Source organism: Fukomys damarensis, unplaced genomic scaffold (assembly GCF_012274545.1).
Source record: "Fukomys damarensis isolate Sample0158 unplaced genomic scaffold, DMR_v1.0_HiC HiC_scaffold_19, whole genome shotgun sequence".
In the NCBI taxonomy this organism is placed as follows: Eukaryota; Metazoa; Chordata; class Mammalia; order Rodentia; family Bathyergidae; genus Fukomys; species Fukomys damarensis.
In genome coordinates this window covers 35,711,042-35,732,517 of record NW_022900931.1, presented here as the reverse complement: position 1 = coordinate 35,732,517, position 21,476 = coordinate 35,711,042, and the positions used below count along the sequence as shown (strand labels likewise).

Below are 21,476 nucleotides of genomic sequence, written 5' to 3'. Positions count from 1 at the left end.
TCGTATCACAATTGTATCACTTAACAACTGGCTTCAATGTTAGGTGGAACTTTTTAACATCAACAAAATGGGACTACACTGTACCTGTCCTTCGGACGATGACTAAAGGAGATATAACACGAAACAGCAACTATGGCACCATGCCTGACAACAGCAGGTGCCGAGACTTGTGGCTATCGTTTCAAGACAAAAGCAAAGACACAAACAGGTAGAGTTCAGGCAGGAGATACATAGCGATATGTTTTGAGTACGAGTTGCTTCCCCTGAAAGGGCCTTTTACTACTCAAAGCCTGGTGCTCAGGGTGCTGCTGTGGACCTCTAGGAGGTGAGGTCTCATGGTCCTGAGGTTCTGGGGATGTGATTTGCTGGAGATTTCTGTCTCTCTCCTCTTCCTAGCTCATGAGGCAAATGTCCGCTCCACCACACTGTGCTGCCCTCACCAGATACCCAAAGCAATGGGGCCACCTGACCTCGGACTGGGACCTTGGTAACCATGAGCTCAAATAAACCTTAGCTCTTTGTATTTTAGAGGCTCCTGGTATTTCATTAAAACAACATGAAGCTGACCAAGACAACGGGAAACCATTTCCATCCCCAAGTTGCATAAACAATGGACCGGACAGCATTTCTGCAAAGACACCTCATGACACCGTGGTGTGGGAAACACAGGCAACGCAGAAGTGGGCTGCTCCAGGCTCCAGCTGTCCCACCTTATCGGCGCTTCCCTGTTCGTGACAGGACCTCAAGGGGTTACAGCTACTTCATGATTCAAAGCAGGTAAGTTCATAAGCTTAAGTTATCAAAAACTAAAAAAGGAAACCAATTTAAAAAGATAAAAAGAGACAAAAATATTTCAGTGGATAAAGACTGTGAATTTTAGACCAAAAGGATGTAGTCCATGCTCTATTTCCTAGTCCTTCTATGAAAAACGGGTTAAGTGTATTTATTTCCCTCTGCACCATATGTAATTTTAGAAGGCACATAATAAAGATTCTTGTTTTATTTTTTATTTAAATTCCTGGGGTAGTTTGTGAACTCTAAAAATACCATATCCAGGCTCAAATAAAAATTTTCTCAATAGCACTTTCAGATTTTATAACTTTAAACATATTATAATATTTAGACACATGAAGACAGATAATATTCCTAAATGTGGCACAGAAATAGATGAGACTGGGTTATTAACAGTTCAGACTAAGTGAGCATGGTCCTGGAAGTGGGCCTACTGCAGGAATGATGATAACCATCCCTGAGTCAGAGGCCACAATGCACTGCCCTCCTTTTAAAATGCAAAATAGAAAAAGGAAGTTTATAGTTTTCAGACCTTGAGCAGTCCACACTAACGTCACAGCAGAGCGGTGCAGGATCTAGGTCTCAGCTGGGTCTCCCTCAAAGCTAATGCTGCAGAAAATTAAACACAGCTATAGTCTGTGGCACGGGGAGCATGTGCTCTTAAAGAACTATCTCCACTCAACCTGCAGGGATTCAGACGATTACTGTAATGCTGGCAGCTATGCTGAGCTCCCAAACAACCAAAGGATGGGTTTTTTTTTTTTTTTTTCCTTAATAGCCAACCGGTCAAGGGTCCTAGTCAAAAATAAAATTATATTTTCAAATTTACCAGCATTATAATTGGCCTTCTATATTAGAAAGAATAAACTCAAAGCAGAGACCAGGAAGACACAGAGGTAAAGAAAGAGGTAAGAAAGCGGACACAAGGTAAATGTACAACACCACTTCATAGTGAACAAACGTGTTTAAAATATTCAGGTATTTAAGAGCAGCAGTAGGACCCACATTCGTTGTTGATCTCTGGTGAGCGTGCAACGTTTTCTCATTCACGGGAACACAGAGCAGGTGTTTCTGGGGGTGTCCTGTGTGGCTCAGCGAGGGTGACCCACAGCACATACTGAAAACGGGGCGCCCCACCCTGCTGCTCCTGTGTGCACAGAATGCAAGTGAGGGCGGTGGCAGGGACGAGAGACAGAAGTACAGTAGAAGGAAACACTGCCTCTATCGAAAAACTGTATTTCCAGATCTAGTTTTGCACTGAGAGAAACTATATCCAATATTTTAATGGGTTCCACAAATATTTTTTAAAAACTCAAAACAAATTAATTTCAGTGTTCATTTCAAAATAATAAATTTGTGCAACCCTATCGAGAGAGAAGTGAAATGTCATAAAACGAAATACAATAAATGTTCCAGATTCTACTCTGCTGTGATTTTTTTAACTTAGGCAAAAATAAAAGGAGATGTATTGCAAAATAACCATTAGACTCATATTTGAGCTCTCTTAACAAGTAAGTACACCTTCTCATTTCAATTAGACCTAAAGTGTTCACAAAAATGATTAAGTCCTGGATTGGTTAACAGAATCTGTGGATGTAAATAAAGGTCTACTGCTATGTGATGGCACACACCTGTCATCTCAGAACTCTGGGAGGCTGAGGCAGGAGGATTGCAAGTTCAAACTCAGCCTGGGCAATTTAGCAACTTAATGAGACACTGTCTCAAAATAAAAAACAAAAATGGGCTGGGAATGTAGCTAAGTATGAAAGACCCGGGTTAAATCCATAATACTCAGGAAAAAAAATCAGAGGTAATTTTACACATTCAAGTAGCTAATGAATAACTACCAATGGTTTTTAAAACATTAATCTCCTTGATCAAATAAATCAACTCGAAGAATCCAGTCTAAGAAAATAATCAGGGATGTCAACCATATAAATTGATACATTAAGGATATTCTCTAAAGGACAATTCTAAAGGTTACTTATGAAAGCAAACAAAATTGGCCAAAATATAAATGTCAAACAACAGAAATGCACAAAATATAGTTAATAAACACCCCAAGTACATAAAAAAAACCCAGTATGGGACAGAACAGTAATGCCAGCTCTCAATATTTCTAAGCCATAAGAAAACTTTGTCAGAACACCAGAAATTAGGAAGCTTTGCTGGAAATTACACAGTACTGCAGGATGATAAGCGGTGGGCAGTAAGGGCAAGCAACATCTGCACGCTGCAGAAGTCCTAAAGTCCACACTGCAAGATGCCAGGGTCATTCCTCTGCAGGATTTCAAGCAACTTACCTGCTTCTTCATTCCTTTCATTACTGGGTAAATGAGAAGCACGAGTAGCATCAGGGGGAGGAAACCTGGGAAACTTTAACATATACTGCAAGAAGTGTTCACATGAGCCGAGGATTTAGCTCAGTGGTGCCACCGCCTGCCTCACAAGCGCAAGGACCCAAGTTCAATCCCCGGTACCAAAAAAAAGGAAATGTTCACAAGCGTTTTCTAGGCTGGAGGCAGAGTACAGTGCTGTGGGCTTCCGCCCCCACACACAGATCTGTCTTAAGTCTCTAGCACTGCAAACAAAACAACAAACCCAGAGTTTTTCAAAAGGGAAGGGAACCAAGACATCAAGGAGGAGGAAGAAAGAGGGGAAAGGGAAGGGGAAAAAAGGATTAAGATGTTTTATTTACACACGTAACAATTCCTCACAAGGAATATAATCGTGCTGCAAACATGTACAAATAAAAAAACTTAAAACTGAAAAATAAAGCTCACGTTTATAACAGAGAGGAAATCGAGAAGACAGAAACATAATTAAAAAGCCTCTTTTCCAAGAGGGTGCACGTATCAGGGGTACTGGAAAGATATCAAACCCGCCAAGCCACTAAATCAAAAATAAATACTAAACCCGGGGGTGAGAAACATTCCAAGGTCTTTCTTTAAGAAAGTTTTTTAAAAAGAGAAAATGAAAAAGCTAATGATGCCAACACAACATATTTCCACTATCACTTTCTTCCCCTTTCCCTAATCAGGTAAGAGTTGCTCTTGGAAACTTGTCAACACACAATTATTATGCTAAATTTACCTATGTTTAATTTTTTTGAAGGGAGGAGGGCATGTAACTTAGCAAAGCAACACCAGTCATATTCAGGCGGAAAGCACAAAGGTTCGGGACCGTCACACAATGAAATCCATGCACGGCTCTCATCTGGAGTGTCACCGTGGGCCTACTTTGCTAAGTACCCCACTGCACGCTCTGTAAAGGGGGAACCAAAGGCTCTCCACGGGCTGTGGCCTATTGAGTCCCAGTGACACCAAGTGAAGGAAGGTGACCGAGGCAGCATCTTGAGTGACTAAAATACTTTCCCCAGACGAAATATTAACTACCTGTGAAATTTCAAATGAAAATACAGCTACTAGCAAGAAATCTTCCACACAAAGTGTGAGCAAAACGTTCTCTGAAGCAGGTGGCAAGGCAGCCAGCCACCAGATGCTGGAAACAGGAACAAGGGAAGGCCCCAGAGAACTCTGAAAATAGCAAGACCCTTCCTCTCCACGTCTCGCCTCCAGAGAAAAGCAGGAGACGTGGAGAAGCCAGGCCGGCTTAGCGTCCTGACCTCCTGGGGAAGGAGGTGTTGTCCCCGGGGCCGGGGCTGGACACTGCAGTATGCGAACACCGGCATGAGCTGTCCCGCTTGGCAGAGATGTGAACTGAGCAGGAACAGTGTTCTCACACTACCTGCTGTGTTCATTCAGTCTGGGAGAAGGTGGGCCACGTGCAGAGTCAGTCGTTCAGGGCGGCCTCCTCATCTGAACCACTAAGGCTCAGTGCGTCTGCAGACCATGAACGTATATGTCAGTCTTCGGACAGGAAGTCTAAGCCACTGTGCACTGGTAAGGGTTTGTAGCATCTTAAATTGACCGGCACAGGTGAGCTTCCGTGAACACAACAGAAATAAACAGATTTAATGGCTTGTGCCTAGCCAGCAAGTGTGTTTTCCTCCAACCACCTTTTGAATACTGAAAAGTTGGGAAAACCCTTTATAAGTAAAAGTAAGGTAGAATTGAAATGTGTGTAATGTATGAATGCATAAAATTCAATGTATATACACACAACCTCAGAATAAAATATGAACAGCATAAAATTTTAGTAACATTAGTAAACTAGTATTTGAAAACTCCAGCAAAAGCAAATTCAAGACTAATTCTTTACGAATTGCCCTTTCTACACTGGATGTGAATATGATTTTATCCAGAGACCTACCTAGGACGAGGCCTTTCCTGTGGGAAAGCTTGGATGGTCTGTCAATATGAAACATCACTGCATACAGGGAGAAATCTCGTTGAATATGTAGCAATTTCTTAAATTCAAGGATGTCTCACATTGATATTTACAGTGTGAATGAACAAAAGTGGTATAAATGTCTAACAATAGGAGAATGATAAATCAATGCGAGTATAGCCTATAGCAAAATATTTTACATTCCACAGAAATATTTTCTAATTAAGTTCACAAATGGGTAAATCCCTGAGCGATGAAAAATGTAGAAAATAACGAGGAGCAAATACAGGTGTAGCCTGACTGCAGTGGTGTGCACGTGTATTTGCTGACACCCTGGCACGGGCTGTTCCTGGGTTCTGACTCAAGGATGATTTTACTTTGTTCTTCTCTCATTTCCCAAGTGCTTCCCAGTGGCAGGCACAGGTAATTCAAACGAAGCCCACAAGGTGGGCCGTGGGAATTGGCAGTGAGCGCCTGCCCGCCCGTCTCCCCCTGCTACAGAGGCAGAGCCAGCACTGGGTCTCCAGACCCCAGCAGGCCTCGCTGAGGCGCTGACCGGAGCCTGCCAATCAGACTCAAGAGCTCCACAAGTCCTTCCACTGATTCTGTGAGACCCAAATTATTAACATGAAGCCGTTTTATGTTAAAACAGGTCTGCTTGCTGCAAAAGGAAATGGATTCCCATACCTGAGATGCTGCAAGAGTTAACAAGAAACCCTGACTTCCTCAGTGTCTTTCCGACAAGGCATCCTCAACTCCATGGAAACCTATTAAAAATTCACATTTTAAAGTTGCAAGCTTGGCTTGTCTATACTTTTGTGACTATCCAAAACTGGTTTCATCTGAACAGAAATTAAAGGTCCTGAGCACTCGTCACAAACGAACCACTTTGAGTGGTCCGCTGCATGGTAACGCTGCTCTCAATGAGAGAACAGCCGCTGGGGTTCTTCACGGGATCTATGATCACAAAATATTTCCAGAGACTGAGACTACTAACACTCCAATCCCTAATTCAAAACCAAAGATCAGAAGCTCAGAAGTACACTCCGTTCATGCTAGCAGATTCTCCCCAGTTTAAACCCAAGTATTCTGTGTTTGTTTTTTTTTCTGCTTGAACTAATACAAAGCAGAGTTTGTTGAAGTGCAAAATAAAAGTTAAAGAAACAGTCACTAGGCATTTTTGCACAGGCAAAATGCCTAAGCAAGGCAAATCTTAACATACATCCATTTTAGCTTTAATGTGATTAATATTATTCCCACATTTCTCTTTACATACTGGGCTAAATTACTGGCTATGTTGAAACACATCTGTCACCTTGTTTAATGGATATTTACTGAGCATCTGTTCAACAGATTCAGCAGTGAAAATAACAAACAGAGTTTAAAGTTCACTAAGTAAGAAGCTAAAGCTATGATGGGGTGGGATAGTAGGGGCTCTGTAGGAACAGATGACACAGAACATCAACAAAATAGTTTTTAAAGCCAGGAATGGTGGCACATCCCTGTAATTCCAGCACTTGGGAGGCTGAGACAGGAGGATTGCAGTGAATTCAAGGCCAACCTGGGCTACACAGTAAGGTCAAGACCAGCATGCACTACAGAGCCAGAACCTGGTCTTAAAAAAAAAAAAAAAAAAATTAAACAAACAAAAACAAAATTTAAAAGCAACAGCAAAAGCCAGGTGTAGTGGTGCTTCCTGTAATTCTAGTATTCAGGAGGCTGAGGCAGGAGGATCAGCAAGATTGAGCCAATCTAAACTACATAGCAAGATTGTCTCAGAAAACAAACAAAGCAAACGAAAACCAGCAAAACAAAAACCAAAAGAGTGTTTTAAATGGGCTACATGAGGGTCACTTATTTGGACTAAATACAGGTGAGTCAACGGGTGCCAAATTCATTGAGAGAGGTAGCACCTTCCATTCTGAACGGACCAGTGATCAACTGAGCAGTCGGACCAAGACCGCGAGCCTGCTTTTCATCCTCCACATCTACGCTGCAATCTGTTCTTTTTTCTATCTCACGGCCGGAGCACTTCTACGTGGGGTGATCAAATCAGACGGCGAGTGTTTGAATCTAAAACTGTACCCCAGTGAGAGACACATGGCCACTGACCCCTCGCGGGGCCCTCACTTCACACACGGTCACGCCGTCATTCCTGCCACTTCCCCGAGCAGTGCCGGGAGTTCTCTTTATGGGGTGTGATCAAAAATACGGTGAAGAGTGCTGCCGACACCACCCAACAGACAGGCAGCTCAGAGAGAGATGGCAGTGTGTCCACAGCCTCAGCACCCGCCAATCTGGCACCGTGAGGTTTCTGGCTCTTCTCCACAGTCACAATGACCGTCAAACGTGAACGTCTGTCATGAGTCAGAGCATCGAGGCAGCCGGGACAGCGAGACTACAGACAACCACAAAAGTCAACTTCGTAACTGCTTCAGAAAGCGGCAAGGATGACGGTACAGTGCGTTCAAACCTAAAGGGAAGGTTCTGGGGAGGATTCACAGCAATGTGTCTTTCACTGTAATAAGTTTTTAAAAATTGAACAAAGTTTTTCACCACACCCAGTACCTGTGTAAAACACCCTTGTAAGGACACAAGAAAAGCAAAGAACGAAGTTGCGTAAGAAGAGAAACAGGGGTCCCTGGCAGGCAGGAGAAGAGCACGATTCATGTAAGCATCCCTTCTTCAACCACTAGAACGTGTGGGCACACGACACGTGGCTGCCACACTGGGCACCGGCGTGGCCTCGGCTGAGACGTGGAAGCCCACGCTGCAGCGTCCGGCTGGCCCGGAGGGTTACCTTCCGCTCGCAGGACTGGGGGTTCCCAGCCGCGTTCTGCTTGAGGAAGCCGGCTGTTGTGGACCAGCGGGTGGGGTTTCTCCTGGACGGCTCTTCAGAGAAGTCACTGTCGCCCACGGACGCCGGGAGGCCGAGTAGCGCGGGGTCACTGCTCCGACGGACGTGCAGAGGCATGTCTGTAAACACAACACAGTGTCTCAAACTTACACGCTCACATCTGAAAAGTACGCGTCAGGACAGACGCCACCAAGTCCCGAGATTAAAGGCCAGAATAACACCAGCTGACGAGGGATCATGGCTCAGTATGCTGCACATACATTCCCCTGCCTCATCTATGGGTGCTGCTTTGTGTTTTCAGACAGGGTCTCGCTATGTAGTTCAGGTGGGCCTCGAACTCTTGGTGATCTTCCTGCCTCAGCCTCCTGAATGCTGGGATCCCAAGCATGCGCCACCACACTCAGGCCCCTTGGTTCCTTTAAACACATTTGGTCAGGGGTGGGGTGGGGTCTGTGATATACTCGAGCTGCCCCTCTTTATTGGTGTGGCACTACACAGGGGGCCCAGCTGGCATCTGCCCTGGTCCCTACTGGAATGACAATAAAACAAGTTCCCTTTCATAAAAGTATCGTGAGCACTACATGACCGAACAGGGCTGAGGGTGGAGTTCACACAATACAGAGGCATGACAACCACCATTATTATTCTTAATAGCCCAGCATTCCCACCTAAATTTTATATTATAAAAAAAGTAACAAAGCTAAGCAACTAAACAAATTTCATCCAACTTTTAGTTGTGCGTCTACTGAATTAAAAATACAGAATCTAGACAATGGCTGGCTACGCTATTTGAGCATTTTTTAATTAAATGCTTTTCCGGTCAATGAAGTTTTATCAGAAAGTATAAAACACAAGCATATTTCACATCTGCAAGATAATTTTGAAAGTAGTGTGCTAGTGCACGGTTTTCTCCATATACACTTACATGCAATTACATGAAAGCATATTTTAGCCACTTTATTCACAGAGAGAACAAGTTACTCGCAAGTGCTTTCACAAAATCAGTAACATATTCAGGTGAACATGTGGGTTAGCAGCGCTGAGAACACCTTGGCAGACAGGATCACCGTTTCAGCAGAGAAGACCCAAACGGGAAAAAGCAGAGAGAAGAATCAAAGTGAAGGGTCTCAGATGGACAGGATCAGAACCTCAAGTCCCACTCAGCACTCCAAAGCATGGCGAACATGAGACTCAGACGTTCAGATGCGCACTATTTTCCAAAACTAAAATCCAAGTTGAATATCTACTTTTAAAACCCTACCAAAAAAAATGTAGTTATGGAGCGGTAAAGGCATTCACCCTGTGAGAAATGCCAGTCACCAGTGTGGTACCAAGGGCCTAGAAGATGCTAGAGGCTGTATTTGAAGGCCACATTGAGACCGCTGTCTGCTCAACTGGCTCCAGATTCAGAAACAGTCAGATAAAGCAGATGCACAGGAGTCACAGGGATCCTGCACTTAGTTCCTTGTGCATCACCGAGATGCACTAAAAGCAAGGAGGCCCGAGCGACATGAAGTGGCAGGCAGTGCCAGCATCCGGGATAACATCCTTGGTGGTCATCTCAAATGTCTGGGAGATGCACACACACGAAAATCACAGGGAACAGTTTCCAGTTCATAAGTCTGCGTTCACACCTGTGGCAGTCATCACTGCTTAGAATTTGTGCCAAAAAGAATTAAACGAGCCCACCAGTGAGAACTGTATGGTCATTCAGAAGTTCACAATACGCATCTAAAAGTCTACCCATGCTAATACCACAGTGCTCTTACTGTAAGGAAAGTTTTCTGTTCCCAAACTATTCCCAGAATCATCAAATGAAAAACATAACCAAAAAAAGTAATCAAATGGGGGGGAGGGGTGAAGAGGACTAAAACACTGAGGACAATTAGGATACGATGACTTAGATCTGGGTTCTGCTACTTTCCAACTATAGAGCTCTTAGTTACTCAGCTGTTAAGCAGCTCTGTACACCAACCTCCAACCCACCCTCCCCCTTCCCCTCCACCCCATGTGATTAAGGCTAAAAAAACCCACTATTCTCTCACTTGAGAAGGCCTAAAAACTGCTATAGCTAGGCTGGGTGGTGCACACCCATAATCCCAGCTACTTGGGAGGCTGAGGCAGGAAGATCCCAAGTTCCAGATTAGCACCGGCAACTCAGACCTTGTTTCAGAATTTTAAAATTAAAAAATAAAAGGCCTGGGATGTAGTTCAGTGGCAAAATATTTGCCTAGCATGTGAAAAGCCCTAGGTTCCATCACCAGGGCCACACGAGGAGAAAAATGGATTAAAAAAAAAAATGTAGAGACATAAGAACCAAAAGATGAACATACTATCTATAATAAAAAACAAAAAAACTACAAAGAAGTATATTCCAGGGCCCAAAGAAATTCCGGGATTGCATGATTTCACTGGATTTGCTGCTTACTCCCCACTTGCACTTGTAAATGTCCTCAGACAAAGGCGCTGCACACGCGCGGGCACACACACACACACACACACACACACACACGGGATCCGGATCTGAGGAACAGTCAGCGCCACCACCCTCTGCTGGAGAGCGTGTTAGTCCCAAACGGACGACGCGACTTGATCCTGTCTGCGTCCTCTCCAAATAACGTGAGGCTGTGGGCAGGAGCTGGAGCCAGGGAGGCCGTGGGCACAGCTGCAGAGCATGGACTGCAGGGAAGGAGCCCAGGGACGTCTCCGTGAGGGCTTCGCGTGAAACCCCGTCTTGATGTCAGAGAAATCAGCTAAACACTTAATGCAAATGTAGCCTGCCTAGGTCCTTGCCGCACAACGCCAGGGGAACTGAGCCCTCCCGTGGCACTTCAGGGCCACTCTTCCATTTGTGTGTCCACCGTAAAACTCAAGGTGTCCTAGAGCTGGTGGCCAGGCTGGTCGGGGAACAGCGGGACAGGATGAATGCACTAACGCCGGTGATCGCGGAGGTCTGGGTTTGCTTCCGGTCCAAGGGCGGCAAGTACGGGGCCATCACGCACTCGGCCCGGTCAGCGGGCGGATGAAAGGGGCCCAGCTGTGTTGAGGAAAAGCAGCCAGGCGCCAAGAGACACGAGTGTGAGGCCTCAGTCCCGCGAAGGAGCTCGGCGGTTAAGGAGGACTCAGAAGAGCGGGTGCCGGGGACTGGGAGAAGGAAGGGGAGGCGAGGAGAGAGGCTGGTGAATGGATACAAAACACAGTTTCTCTTGCTTGTATGACTTTTAATTTATGAAAATCATAAAGCATTTTATTCATTTACACACATACGCGCGCACACACACACGCACACACGTTCAGTTACACTGCACTGGAACCTACCTAGAAGGATCTGAATTTTTCTAACTGACACGAGTCTGCACTAGGCAGGATGGGAAGGGAGAAGGCCGCACAGAACTTTCCAGCTGAGACCCGCGGAGGCGCCACACGAGGCAGGACGAGTCCTACAGCTCAGCAGGGCACCAGGAAACCTGACCTCCATTTCTCACTAGCTATGGACACAAATGTTAGTGACAGCTGCAGAGCAGGGGGGACCGTTGATTTCAAAGCTGAATTATGTACACTTAGATCAAATTCTGATTTACTCACAGTGTCCCCGTCTTCGGGGAAGAAACAGTACCTTAACTACACACGTAAGTTGTAAAAAGATGCACCCAAGAATTCAGAAGGGGTAAAATAGTTGAATGGAGACAAAAAGCCCGTTTGATAAATAAGATAATAAAATATGCTCCCAAAGGAACAGCCCTAGACCAGGATCGTAAAACACTCTAAAAAGCGAGGATGTCAAAGAGCTTCTCATCTGTATGGGTTATAACTAGGGATATTTACCACTCCGTAAGTGAAAACGACAACATCCCAAGTACTTCTATTTTAAGACAACAATAATATACCCATCACAAGTCAGCAAAAACAACACAAGTTTATAAACACTACTCATATTTTTAAAAAGCATACTGAATGGGGAGAAAGCCGCTGATCTACGTTATGCTTCATAGAAGACATCAGGACTCCTATACCTGCACTCTCATTCAGTGTGCTGCAATGAGACAAAAGACATGAAGCAAAATAAACTTCACAAACACGTCGTGGAAGAGGCATTTTGAGATAGCTGTGAATGTTCTTCTTTAATAAAAAAGAAAACTTGACAAACTGTAGTCCTGCGGTAGAGCTTCGAACTTTGCTTTCTTACATTCAAATGTACTTGTCTGTGCACACACAGAATGGATCTTCTTCCCCAGAAAAGTTCTGTGACTTTAGCCACTTAGAAAATATTAGCTAATGACTGCTGCCAATCTTCCAAACGTTGCTACATTACATTTCTCCGTCATACAAAAAAAATCGCACATGTGAACGTGTCTCCCAGTCTCATCCGGAAACTATTTCAGAGCTGGCAATTGTCGAGCTCAAGCTGGGACGGAACTAGAAAGACGAACAAACTGGCGACCACGCTGCTGGTACTTCGCCTTGCTGGGCGCCGTCTCAGGCCTCTCGTTCTGTAGAAGTCCTCGGCCAGCACGAGGCCAAGACGTACACGCCGCGGACTTGTCACATGCGGTAGCGCCGCCCGTGTCTACTTTCCACTTTGCCACACACACTGCCAACGCCCCGCGATCTGGGGCCCAGTTCAAGGAGCCCTTCATTCCTGCCGCCTCCACAAGGGCGTGGAACAGCACGTTCCTAAGGGGAAGGGGGGGCTGGAGACTGCATGCAGCCAGCGCTGGGGCAGCGGAGCTCGGGCGCGGTTGGATCGGTTTCCTCCTGCGTGCCCGACAAGCGCTCTGCACCCGGCCTGAGAAGATTTCCACACAGCACCACACATGCTCCCAAAATGGTTGCATGGGCCTCGCTCACGCTGAGCGACGCCGGCCTGAATCTCCGCCCTTGGCGCGTCTGTTTCCCCCTCCAGGTATGGGCTCTTGGTTATAAAATCACAGGCTACACCACACGGTTTGGCGATGCCAAAAAACGCGGGCTACATTCATACAGCCTGCCCCACCGAGAGCCCCCCGGAGGTCATCCTAACAGAAGAGCGAAAATCGTCAAAGCATCTCAAGACAGCACAGAGTGCCATTCCCAGGTTGAAGAATCACAATAACGCCAATAACACCCGCGCATGAAAACAAACAAGAGCTGCAGGGAATGACAGAGAGGTAGCCAGAGAGGACTAAAGCTACCTGGAGAGCAGAATTTGACGTTAAGCAAAACGTGATCGGTATAAACACTGACAGCCTCATTGGGTCCCACAGCTGTAATCTCAGCAGCTTGGGAGAACGAGGCAGGAGGACCACAAGTTGGTCTCGGAATAAAAAGGTAGGGAGGGTGTGGCTTGGAGCTGGAGCACCTGCCTAAATACAGGAGGCTCCAGTCACCTACACTACTAAAAACAAACAAAAAACACTTTGCCTTGGTTCCACAGGAATGAAATAAACTCGTCTTCTCACTTAGGATTTACTAGATGATTCCAGGCCCACGGCCCACTTCAGGGTTACCGATAATCTGATGGAATCCATATCCGTGACAGTAATTAGAAATCATACATGCTTCCTGTTGGATGCAATTTGGTCATTATGTTATTGAAATTCATCAGCCCCGATTTTTGGAAAATTAATCCATTCTAAAATATGATAATAAAACTCATAATCGTCTGATTTATTTAACATGTAGATGTTCAAAGTACAATCTCTGAAATATGGAAAGGAAAATTCAAAGACGAGGCTCTTCAATAATTAAGTTGCTGGAGGAAGCACAGAGGGACGGGCGCGGTGTCACCCAGCCCGCGACAACACGTGGGCTGTTTGATGTCTGTGCCGCTTTGAAGAGTGAATAAAACAGCAGTAAAGTCTCCTCACAAGATCTGAAATCCTCGCTTTACTAATGCACTGTAAATATTGATTTCTCTCTCTGGATAATGTGCTTTTCAAATAAGCAGAAAAGGGGGTAAATCTAATAACGGATTAGGGCACATACACTACAGAGCAGACACTCACATTTTTCACTGTTAAATACCCCATCCCTACTTCGCACGCACTTGCCCAATTCTTCTTTTCTTTTGTTTAAAGTGATTTCTACATTATTTAACCACTCAAGGCAATGAAGAAACCTTTTCCAGGGCAGGCATGAGCCATCAAGGTATTTAATCAAATCTAAGAATAATATGCAGTTGCACGTGCTCTATCAGAACTTCCGATGCAAAATGAAGAGCATCTCCCCCACATCAGGGCAGTCACACGTGAGAGGAACCGAGTTATTAACAGACACCGCGGGGATTAAATCCGCCCACGAGGACTGCAGAACCGGCCCGTGGGATAATATTCTTCATGAAGCACCGAACAGTATTTCCCTGGTTGAAGTAAAACCCTTGGAAGAAATCTCTGGAAGCCAGGGAAGGAAATAAGCTTTGAAAAGCAACAGCTCGCTGGAAAACACTTGCCTCAAGTGTGCCTGAAGCCCGTCCTAGCACTGTGGGGGGAGGGGGTGGATTCAGAGAAAGGATTTAAAAGTGAGTTTTATCCCCATTAGTACGTTTTTCTTAACAGACAAGCAGTAAGTGTGGTTGGAGGGTACCTTGGGCTACCCTGAAATACCACACAGTACCGGTGAGAACTCGGGGCCCTAACAGAGGGTAAAGGACAGGATCGGAAGTGCTGCTCCCGGGGTCACCCGTGGGCCCCCGTGCCCTTGTTAACTGACACCCTGTCAGGTGCAGTTCAGATGGGGTCACAGTGCCGTCCAACAGACCGATGCATCACGGACATGATGTGCACGCTCTTCTTTGGGTAACAGTGATGTCTTGGAGGCTTCAAACCCGGACTACAGACAGCAGGATGGCAACATGGAGAAAGGGAAACAGTCGAGGAGGAAAAGTACACGCCGTTTTCCTAATGCCGTCTTAGTGTTTCTGCAGAGACACAGAATGGTTCTGAGGCACATTCAATGTGTGCTTTTAAAGGTCTCCCCTGTAGACTGGCAATAAAACCACCCTGATCATAAAATGTCCAAATGCTTATATAAGCAAAAAGGGGAAATCCGAGCAATCGATGGCCTACGCCGTTGTTGACACTGGGGTTGTGAGGGAATGCCCCAGTGCCTCCTTCACATCACTGAGGGAAGAAATGCAACAGAAATCTCTCTGAATTACTTCTCATAATGGCATATGATTCTAAAGTTACATCGTTTTTTAAAAGATCTGAGTTACACAGAAAATCTAAGGTAAGAACTCTCAGTGCCGAGGCCGGCAGCCTGAGGCTCCAGGTGCCTCTCTGTCACTGTTTCCCTCCTGGGCTCTCCATGAGCACGGTCCCAGGGCCAGAGTGCCGGTCACCTCCAGGAGGCCCAGGCTAAGCATCCAGCAGCAAAGCCCTCCCTCACTGGGCAGGGGTGAGGGCAGCCTTGGCTTCACCTGCGGACAGTGGCATGAGCCGAGGGGCGGGGGGAAGCTCCTCAGGCGATAGACGGACGGCAGGGCAGGGCAGGGCAGGGCAGGCCAGGCCAGCGCGCTTCTACTGGGCAGGTGGCTGCCCGCAGAGCACAGCCACAGCAGCCCAGTCATAAGCTACTGCCGTCAGGGCACGGCTGGCACTGCCCTGGCCTGTCCCAGGCATGAGCCTGGGGACATGGTGGCCAGGGGACAGTGGGGAGGTCAGTCTCTACTGCATGCACAGAGAGCTTGGGAGAAGCAGGAGACGGCACCAGCTCACAGGCCCCAGCACGCTCGCCTTCTCTTCTCCAAGGTCCTGGCCAGTGACTCGGCGACAGGATTGAACTCACTGGAGCGGCCGCCCTCTCTGCAGACACACAGCCCGACAGAGTGGGGACAGTGCCATCCGGTGCGACTCAACTGTGTCCACTGGAGCCACAAAATCTCCACACTGTTGCAGATTCCGCTCAGGGGCTGGGGAGGCCTCAGCGCACATCCGTGTCCGCTCAGGGGGCCAAAGCAGGAGCAGCACGCGAGCTCAGGAGTTGTAGGCCAGCCCAGGCAATAGAGCAAGAAACCACTGCAAAATAAAACTTTCAATTCAGGATTTCCTTTCTTTTCATCGTCAAGGGTAGAGAGCAGTGGCTAAAGTGGGTAACAAATAGGCACAGTGGGTGAAAGACCTTTTATTTTTCTTTCTGCTTTCTAAGTAAGCGAGTTGGGCCTGAGCTGGGCAGTATGCAAATGAGTCACCTACAAAAATACCCACAGGCTCCTAGTCCTGCACACAAAACACTGTTCACCAGCCCTCTGCACAGAGGCCACAGCTCACAAAAAGCAGTGGTGTCAGGGTGCTAAGCACCTGCATGGCACCTCAGGCCGCTCCCAGCCAGCTGTCAGAGCAGAGAGGACACAGCCTTAAAACAAACGTCTTTTCTCTGGCTTCATCCCCACCACCACCAGCATTTCTCTGTTTTGATATGGCAGGCATACCTAGCTACTTCAAGCAACAAGTGTCTGTTGAGCATCTGCTGGATACTAGTATTGTAGAGGTTCTTTTTAAATAATGAAAATACAACACAGTACTTGAGAATCACTAACAAAAGCAAAAAACAAACCATTCAAAGTGAATTCCACTGTGACCAAGAGATCAAATACTGTGGCAGAGCGCCGCCTGCCGGTCACCGGCTCGGGACAGGTATGTTACTCGGCTTCCCATGGCTCGGACACAGTCCCTGAGAGGAGGAGGGCTGTCCTGGCTCACGGTTTCAGAGGTTTCAGTCCATGGTAGGCTGGCTCTAAAGCAGAAACATCTCTGGAGAAGGACCTGGCCGGAGAAAGCTGCTCACCTCATGGCTGCCAGGAAGGAGAAAGCGGGGGAAGAGACGGAGGAAGGCGCAGGGACCAGATGGGTCATCGAGGCCACGCGGCCACAACTACCCAGGCATGCTCAAAGGTGTGCTTTGCTAATCTAGGCAGCTCTGAAGATGGTCAGGTTGAAAATCCAGCTGAACCATCACCGCAGGTAAAAAGCAAATGGTGAGAAGAGGTATAACGAGCAGACAAGAGGCCCAGGTGGAAGCAATCGCTTGTGGGCGAACACACTGTTCGAACAGATGGACTCGAGACTTTCTGTGGGAGAATGTTATGGAGACGCTGCTCCGGTTTGTTTTCGTACTTTCAGGAAAACACCTCAATAAGCAATGGGGTAATGGAGCCGAGACTGCGAGACAACACTCTGGAATCAATGAGGGGGAAGGAGGAGAGGGGTGACAAGCGCTTTGCAGCACCATTTTCCTGAAAACGCACCAAACGTTTAAGAAGGAGAAAGAACAGAAAGGGTGGAGGGAGGGGCTTCTGTGCTTTTCCTGTTGGTGACGCCGTTTTCCTTACGCACACGTGAGTAGCAGGTGTGCTGTGTGTGAGCCCCTGGGAGACCCACGAGGACAGGTCTGTCCTCCTCAAAGCATCACCCTCAGCGCTGGGGGCAACAGTTCATTCTTACATTGCCGTAGCAATGTTCCACACCAGCACTGCAGAACCTGTCCTCCTCAAAGCATCACCCTCAGGCTCCAGAACAGCGCTGGGGGCAACAGTTCATTCTTACATTGCCGTAGCAATGTTCCACACCAGCACTGCAGATGCTGACCTACTGTCCTAGGGAGACGACAGGCAGAGGAAAGCTGGCGGATCCACTGCCTTGGTGCATGTACGTTTCTGCTTAAAGACACTTTGTTCAATAATACATTCGTGATGGGGCCGTGATTCGCGTGTCTTATTTCCAAGCAGCTTGAACCACCGGAGGAACGTGCACACCGGTCCCACCAGGCAGCTTCCTATTAATTTTATTAGTAAAACACCCATAAAAGTGACTCAATCTATTTGTACCTCCAGCACGAGCAGCCCAATGGGACGGTCATGCACACAGCACCGGCTGTTCAAGCCACCAGGAAGGTGTGAAGGTCACAGCCATCCAGGCTGTCACTTGGGCCAGGGTAAAGCAGATGTCACCCATGCATCTCCTCTGTGCACTTAGGAGCACAGTTACCTGTCAGCGTCATGTCTGGGGCCCCTGACAACAAGGTCACCAACAAAAAGCACGTAAACGTGAAAACCACAGCACTAAATGGGCCGGGGAAAGAGTATCTGTTTGAGAGAAACGGAGTGAGAAGGCAGAGTGGTGTCTGTTCCACCTCAACCGGGACAGGAGCTGCAGGAGGCTCCAACTGCACACCCATCTGCAAAGGACCCAGAGAGCCCTGCGGGTGCTGGCCCAGGGCCAGATGAGTTTAAACAGGCAGGCAAACGCACAAGAGTGAGAAGCCACCGCTCCTTCCCTGGTAAATAAATATTTGCGGAATGAATAAACGACTCATAAATCTTTAAAAGAAGAACTGCACATCACCTCTTCCTTTAAGGATACTGTTTGTTAGCTTTAATTTTTTTTCTTTGCTGGCAGACAGAGGGGAGGGGAGAGGGGAGGGAGAGGCTGGCCCCTTCCCTGTCCGTCCCTCACCCTCTAACTACGCCCAGCTTTCTCCCCACTACTCAAGGAGCACAGTTTCTTCCCAAGCCCATCACAACCCCCCTGTCCTCACCCATACATTCTCCAGCATCACAGCGCCACACTTCTCACAACACACACATGCTGGCCTCTACGTTCCTTACAGAAGGACAACCTGCCTTCCCATCTGGGTCGCAACACTGCAGAAGCACAGAGTGACAACACCCAAGCTACCATGAAGCACAAGCCTAGCATCCCAGTGTCCTGGGAGGCTGAGGCAGGAGGATCAAAAGTTTAAGTCGGGCCCAGGGAACTCAGTGACTTAGTGAGACCCTATCTCAAAAATAAAAGTAAAATGTCTGGGGATGTACTCAGTGCAAAGGCCCCAGTACAGCAAAAACAGATCAAAACAAAGCAAGACACCTGAGCACCACTAGCACCAACTTCCTAAGAGAAGGGACGGCTGCAGTTTCCTATCACCCTGCACTCGCCCGTGTCACCTCGCCAGCGCTGGCTGGGCCTGTGTGTACCCTCCTCCAGGATGCTGCCCATTCCAGCATCTGCCCCATCAGTAGTGGACCTGGGGTCTGCACCCCACCGGCTGTGCCCGGGGAGTGACTGTGCTCTTCCTGGAGACCCGCTGAGGCACAGCCGATGGCCAACACCTGCTGGCCATGAGGACAGAGAGACACGGAGACATCAGAGACACGGTCACCAGCATCAGGTTAGGGTTACTCTGGGGGTGGTGTTGGATGCGATCCTCCCTGGGATGAGGAAGAAGTGAGAAAGTGTGGGAAAGTCTGTCGAGCTTCACGGGACCTCAGGGGCGACGGGGAGCGGGTCATGGCGCCGTGTGGAATGTCACCTAGGGATGCGACCACATCTGCCAACTGCAGGGTGTTGCCCAAGCCACAAGGATCCAGCTAGAGTAACTGGGCACGGCCTCTGGCAGCACTGTGCGCGTCAGCAACCCCGCCACCCTTCCGTACACTCAGCAACAGGGCCATTTGGGATAAAGGCTTTTTCTAAGATGTTACTCGTGACTAAAAAAAAAAAAAATGGGACCCTGATTTTCCAGGTTGCTGCACTCTTCCTGCGCTGGCTCTCTCTGGTTCACCCTCAAGGAAGTGCACACAATGCCTTCCCAAAGCACAAACTGGACATCAGGACCCGGAATTCCTGGTCTGGCTGGCTCAGGGTCCCATGGGACTGAGAATGCCCTGGGGCAGCCCCACCCCCTCTGGGGGGTCAGCTGGAAGGACCCAGCTCTCCCAAGGTTGGCTACCCACCTGTGAAGCTGTGCCAGTGTTAATTTCACTAGCTACTTTCCAGACTGTCTCCCTTCAGCCCCGAACAACCCAGAAAATGCCACTCTGAGATATTTATTAAAGTGCCATACAGACGCAGGAGATGAACAAATGTGACTTCATCTAGCTCCTGCCTTTCGCGTGGAATGTTCTCCAGTATTACAAGGGCAGCCTCTTTAGAAAAGAAGAAACCACTACAGAGGTTGGATGGCCCAAAGGGATCCCTATTATTTATTTGTTTGTTTGTTTGTTTATTGGCTGAGAAAAAGACAAAGAATTGCTGCTTCAAATGCTGCTGATAAACTGCCTAGCCAGAATCCCCACCAATGTTTTCTTTTTTTCTTTCTTTACTGTGAACTCTGCACGTGGTCCTTCAGGAAGTCCCATTCGCCGATGCGACCATCTGAGTGACAGCTGATCCACATTAATCCTCCCTGTAATGTTTTGCACGTCGTCTGCAGCAGCTCCTCTGTCCGTTGCACTGGACTGTTTTAAGTCAACAATCGTGTAATTTAATCTTTAAATTATCCATTTCATCTGACAGGTAGTTTGTCTTTCAAAAATTGATGCTGACTATTGATTGCATTGAAGACGTCCTCCCTGTGCTCCATGCCCTCACCTTTGACATTTGTCTTCTATTATTTTATTAAGAAGTCAAACACCACAGTACCTGCCACATTAACTTCTGATAGGTATTACTCTCCATTGCTTTAGAATTCCAACTAGTTCCACGATACTATACGAAAGTGTAGGGACCCGGATGTGAGCCACCTGCCTCACAAGCACAAGGACCTGAGCTTGATCCCCAGTACCCAAAAAAAAAAAAAAAAGTGTAGCATCTTTCCCTTACTTGGGGACTAGTAAGTCACTAAACTTATTCATTTTTTTAAGAATGTACATTTGAAACCCTGTATTTTACTTGATTTTGTAGATATTCTATGAGCAGCCTGCTCTTCACTAAGTAGTTCATGCAGCAAGCTTCCTTTTAACTCTCAGGAGTTGAACTCGCACTAGAGTCTCTACACTTGGTGTGGGGGGTGTGGGCGGTGTTTGTGGTGCTGGCAATGGAAGCCCGGGGTTCACACAGGCCAGGAGAGCACCCACCACTGAACAGCACCACCAGCAGCACGGCAGCCGCCCCTCTGGGCCATGCCTTCCACAGGTGGACTTCAGGAGCGCTCTTAGGGTCTCCAAACCAAAGGGCTGGGGACGCGGCTCGGAGCAGACAGTGCCACTTAGCATGTGCAGAGTTCAAGCCCTGGCACTGCAGAAATTAGGAAGGGCAAAGGCATAGCATCCATTTGTTGGTGGTCTCGGGCCTGGTGCTTTCCAGGCCCTTGGGACTCACAACAAAGCCTGAACAAAGAGGTGGCTATCTTGACATTTACATTTCAGCCTGGAGAGGAAAATGGCAAGGAAAAAAATTTTGAAACAACAGCAGAAGCCGGATGTGATGACACACACCTGTAATCCCAGAACTTGGGAGGCTGAGGCAGGAGGATCCACACAAGTTCAAGGCCAGCCTGGGCTACCTAGCAAGACTGTCCAAAAAAAACTGAAGGAATTTGCCTAGATGGGGAGGCGGGGTATCTAGCACTTTATTCCTAGTACAGACTTACTGGGAAAATTGTCTGTAAAACATCATTGCAGAGCTGAGGCTGGCTGGGGACAGGTGTTGGCTCCCGCAGTAGACTGGATGATGCAAACAACTCCCCACAAAAGGAGAGAAGGAAAGAGAGCAGGGCAGCACGGTGGCTGGGGAAGGGGCTGGGGAAGGAGAGGAAGGACAGGTGGAGGAAGTGGGAGGGGCGG

At 47.5% G+C, this 21,476-nt stretch overlaps 1 protein-coding gene across 1 annotated transcript in view; it reads right to left on the bottom strand.

Annotated features, from left to right (window-relative positions):
- Window positions 1-21,476, bottom strand: part of Pard3 (par-3 family cell polarity regulator) — a 558,608-nt gene that overhangs the window by 320,052 nt on the left and 217,080 nt on the right. Inside the window, 1 exon segment of the mRNA XM_033765663.1 lies at window positions 7,883-8,058. Coding sequence (XP_033621554.1) covers window positions 7,883-8,058 — 176 coding nt within the window.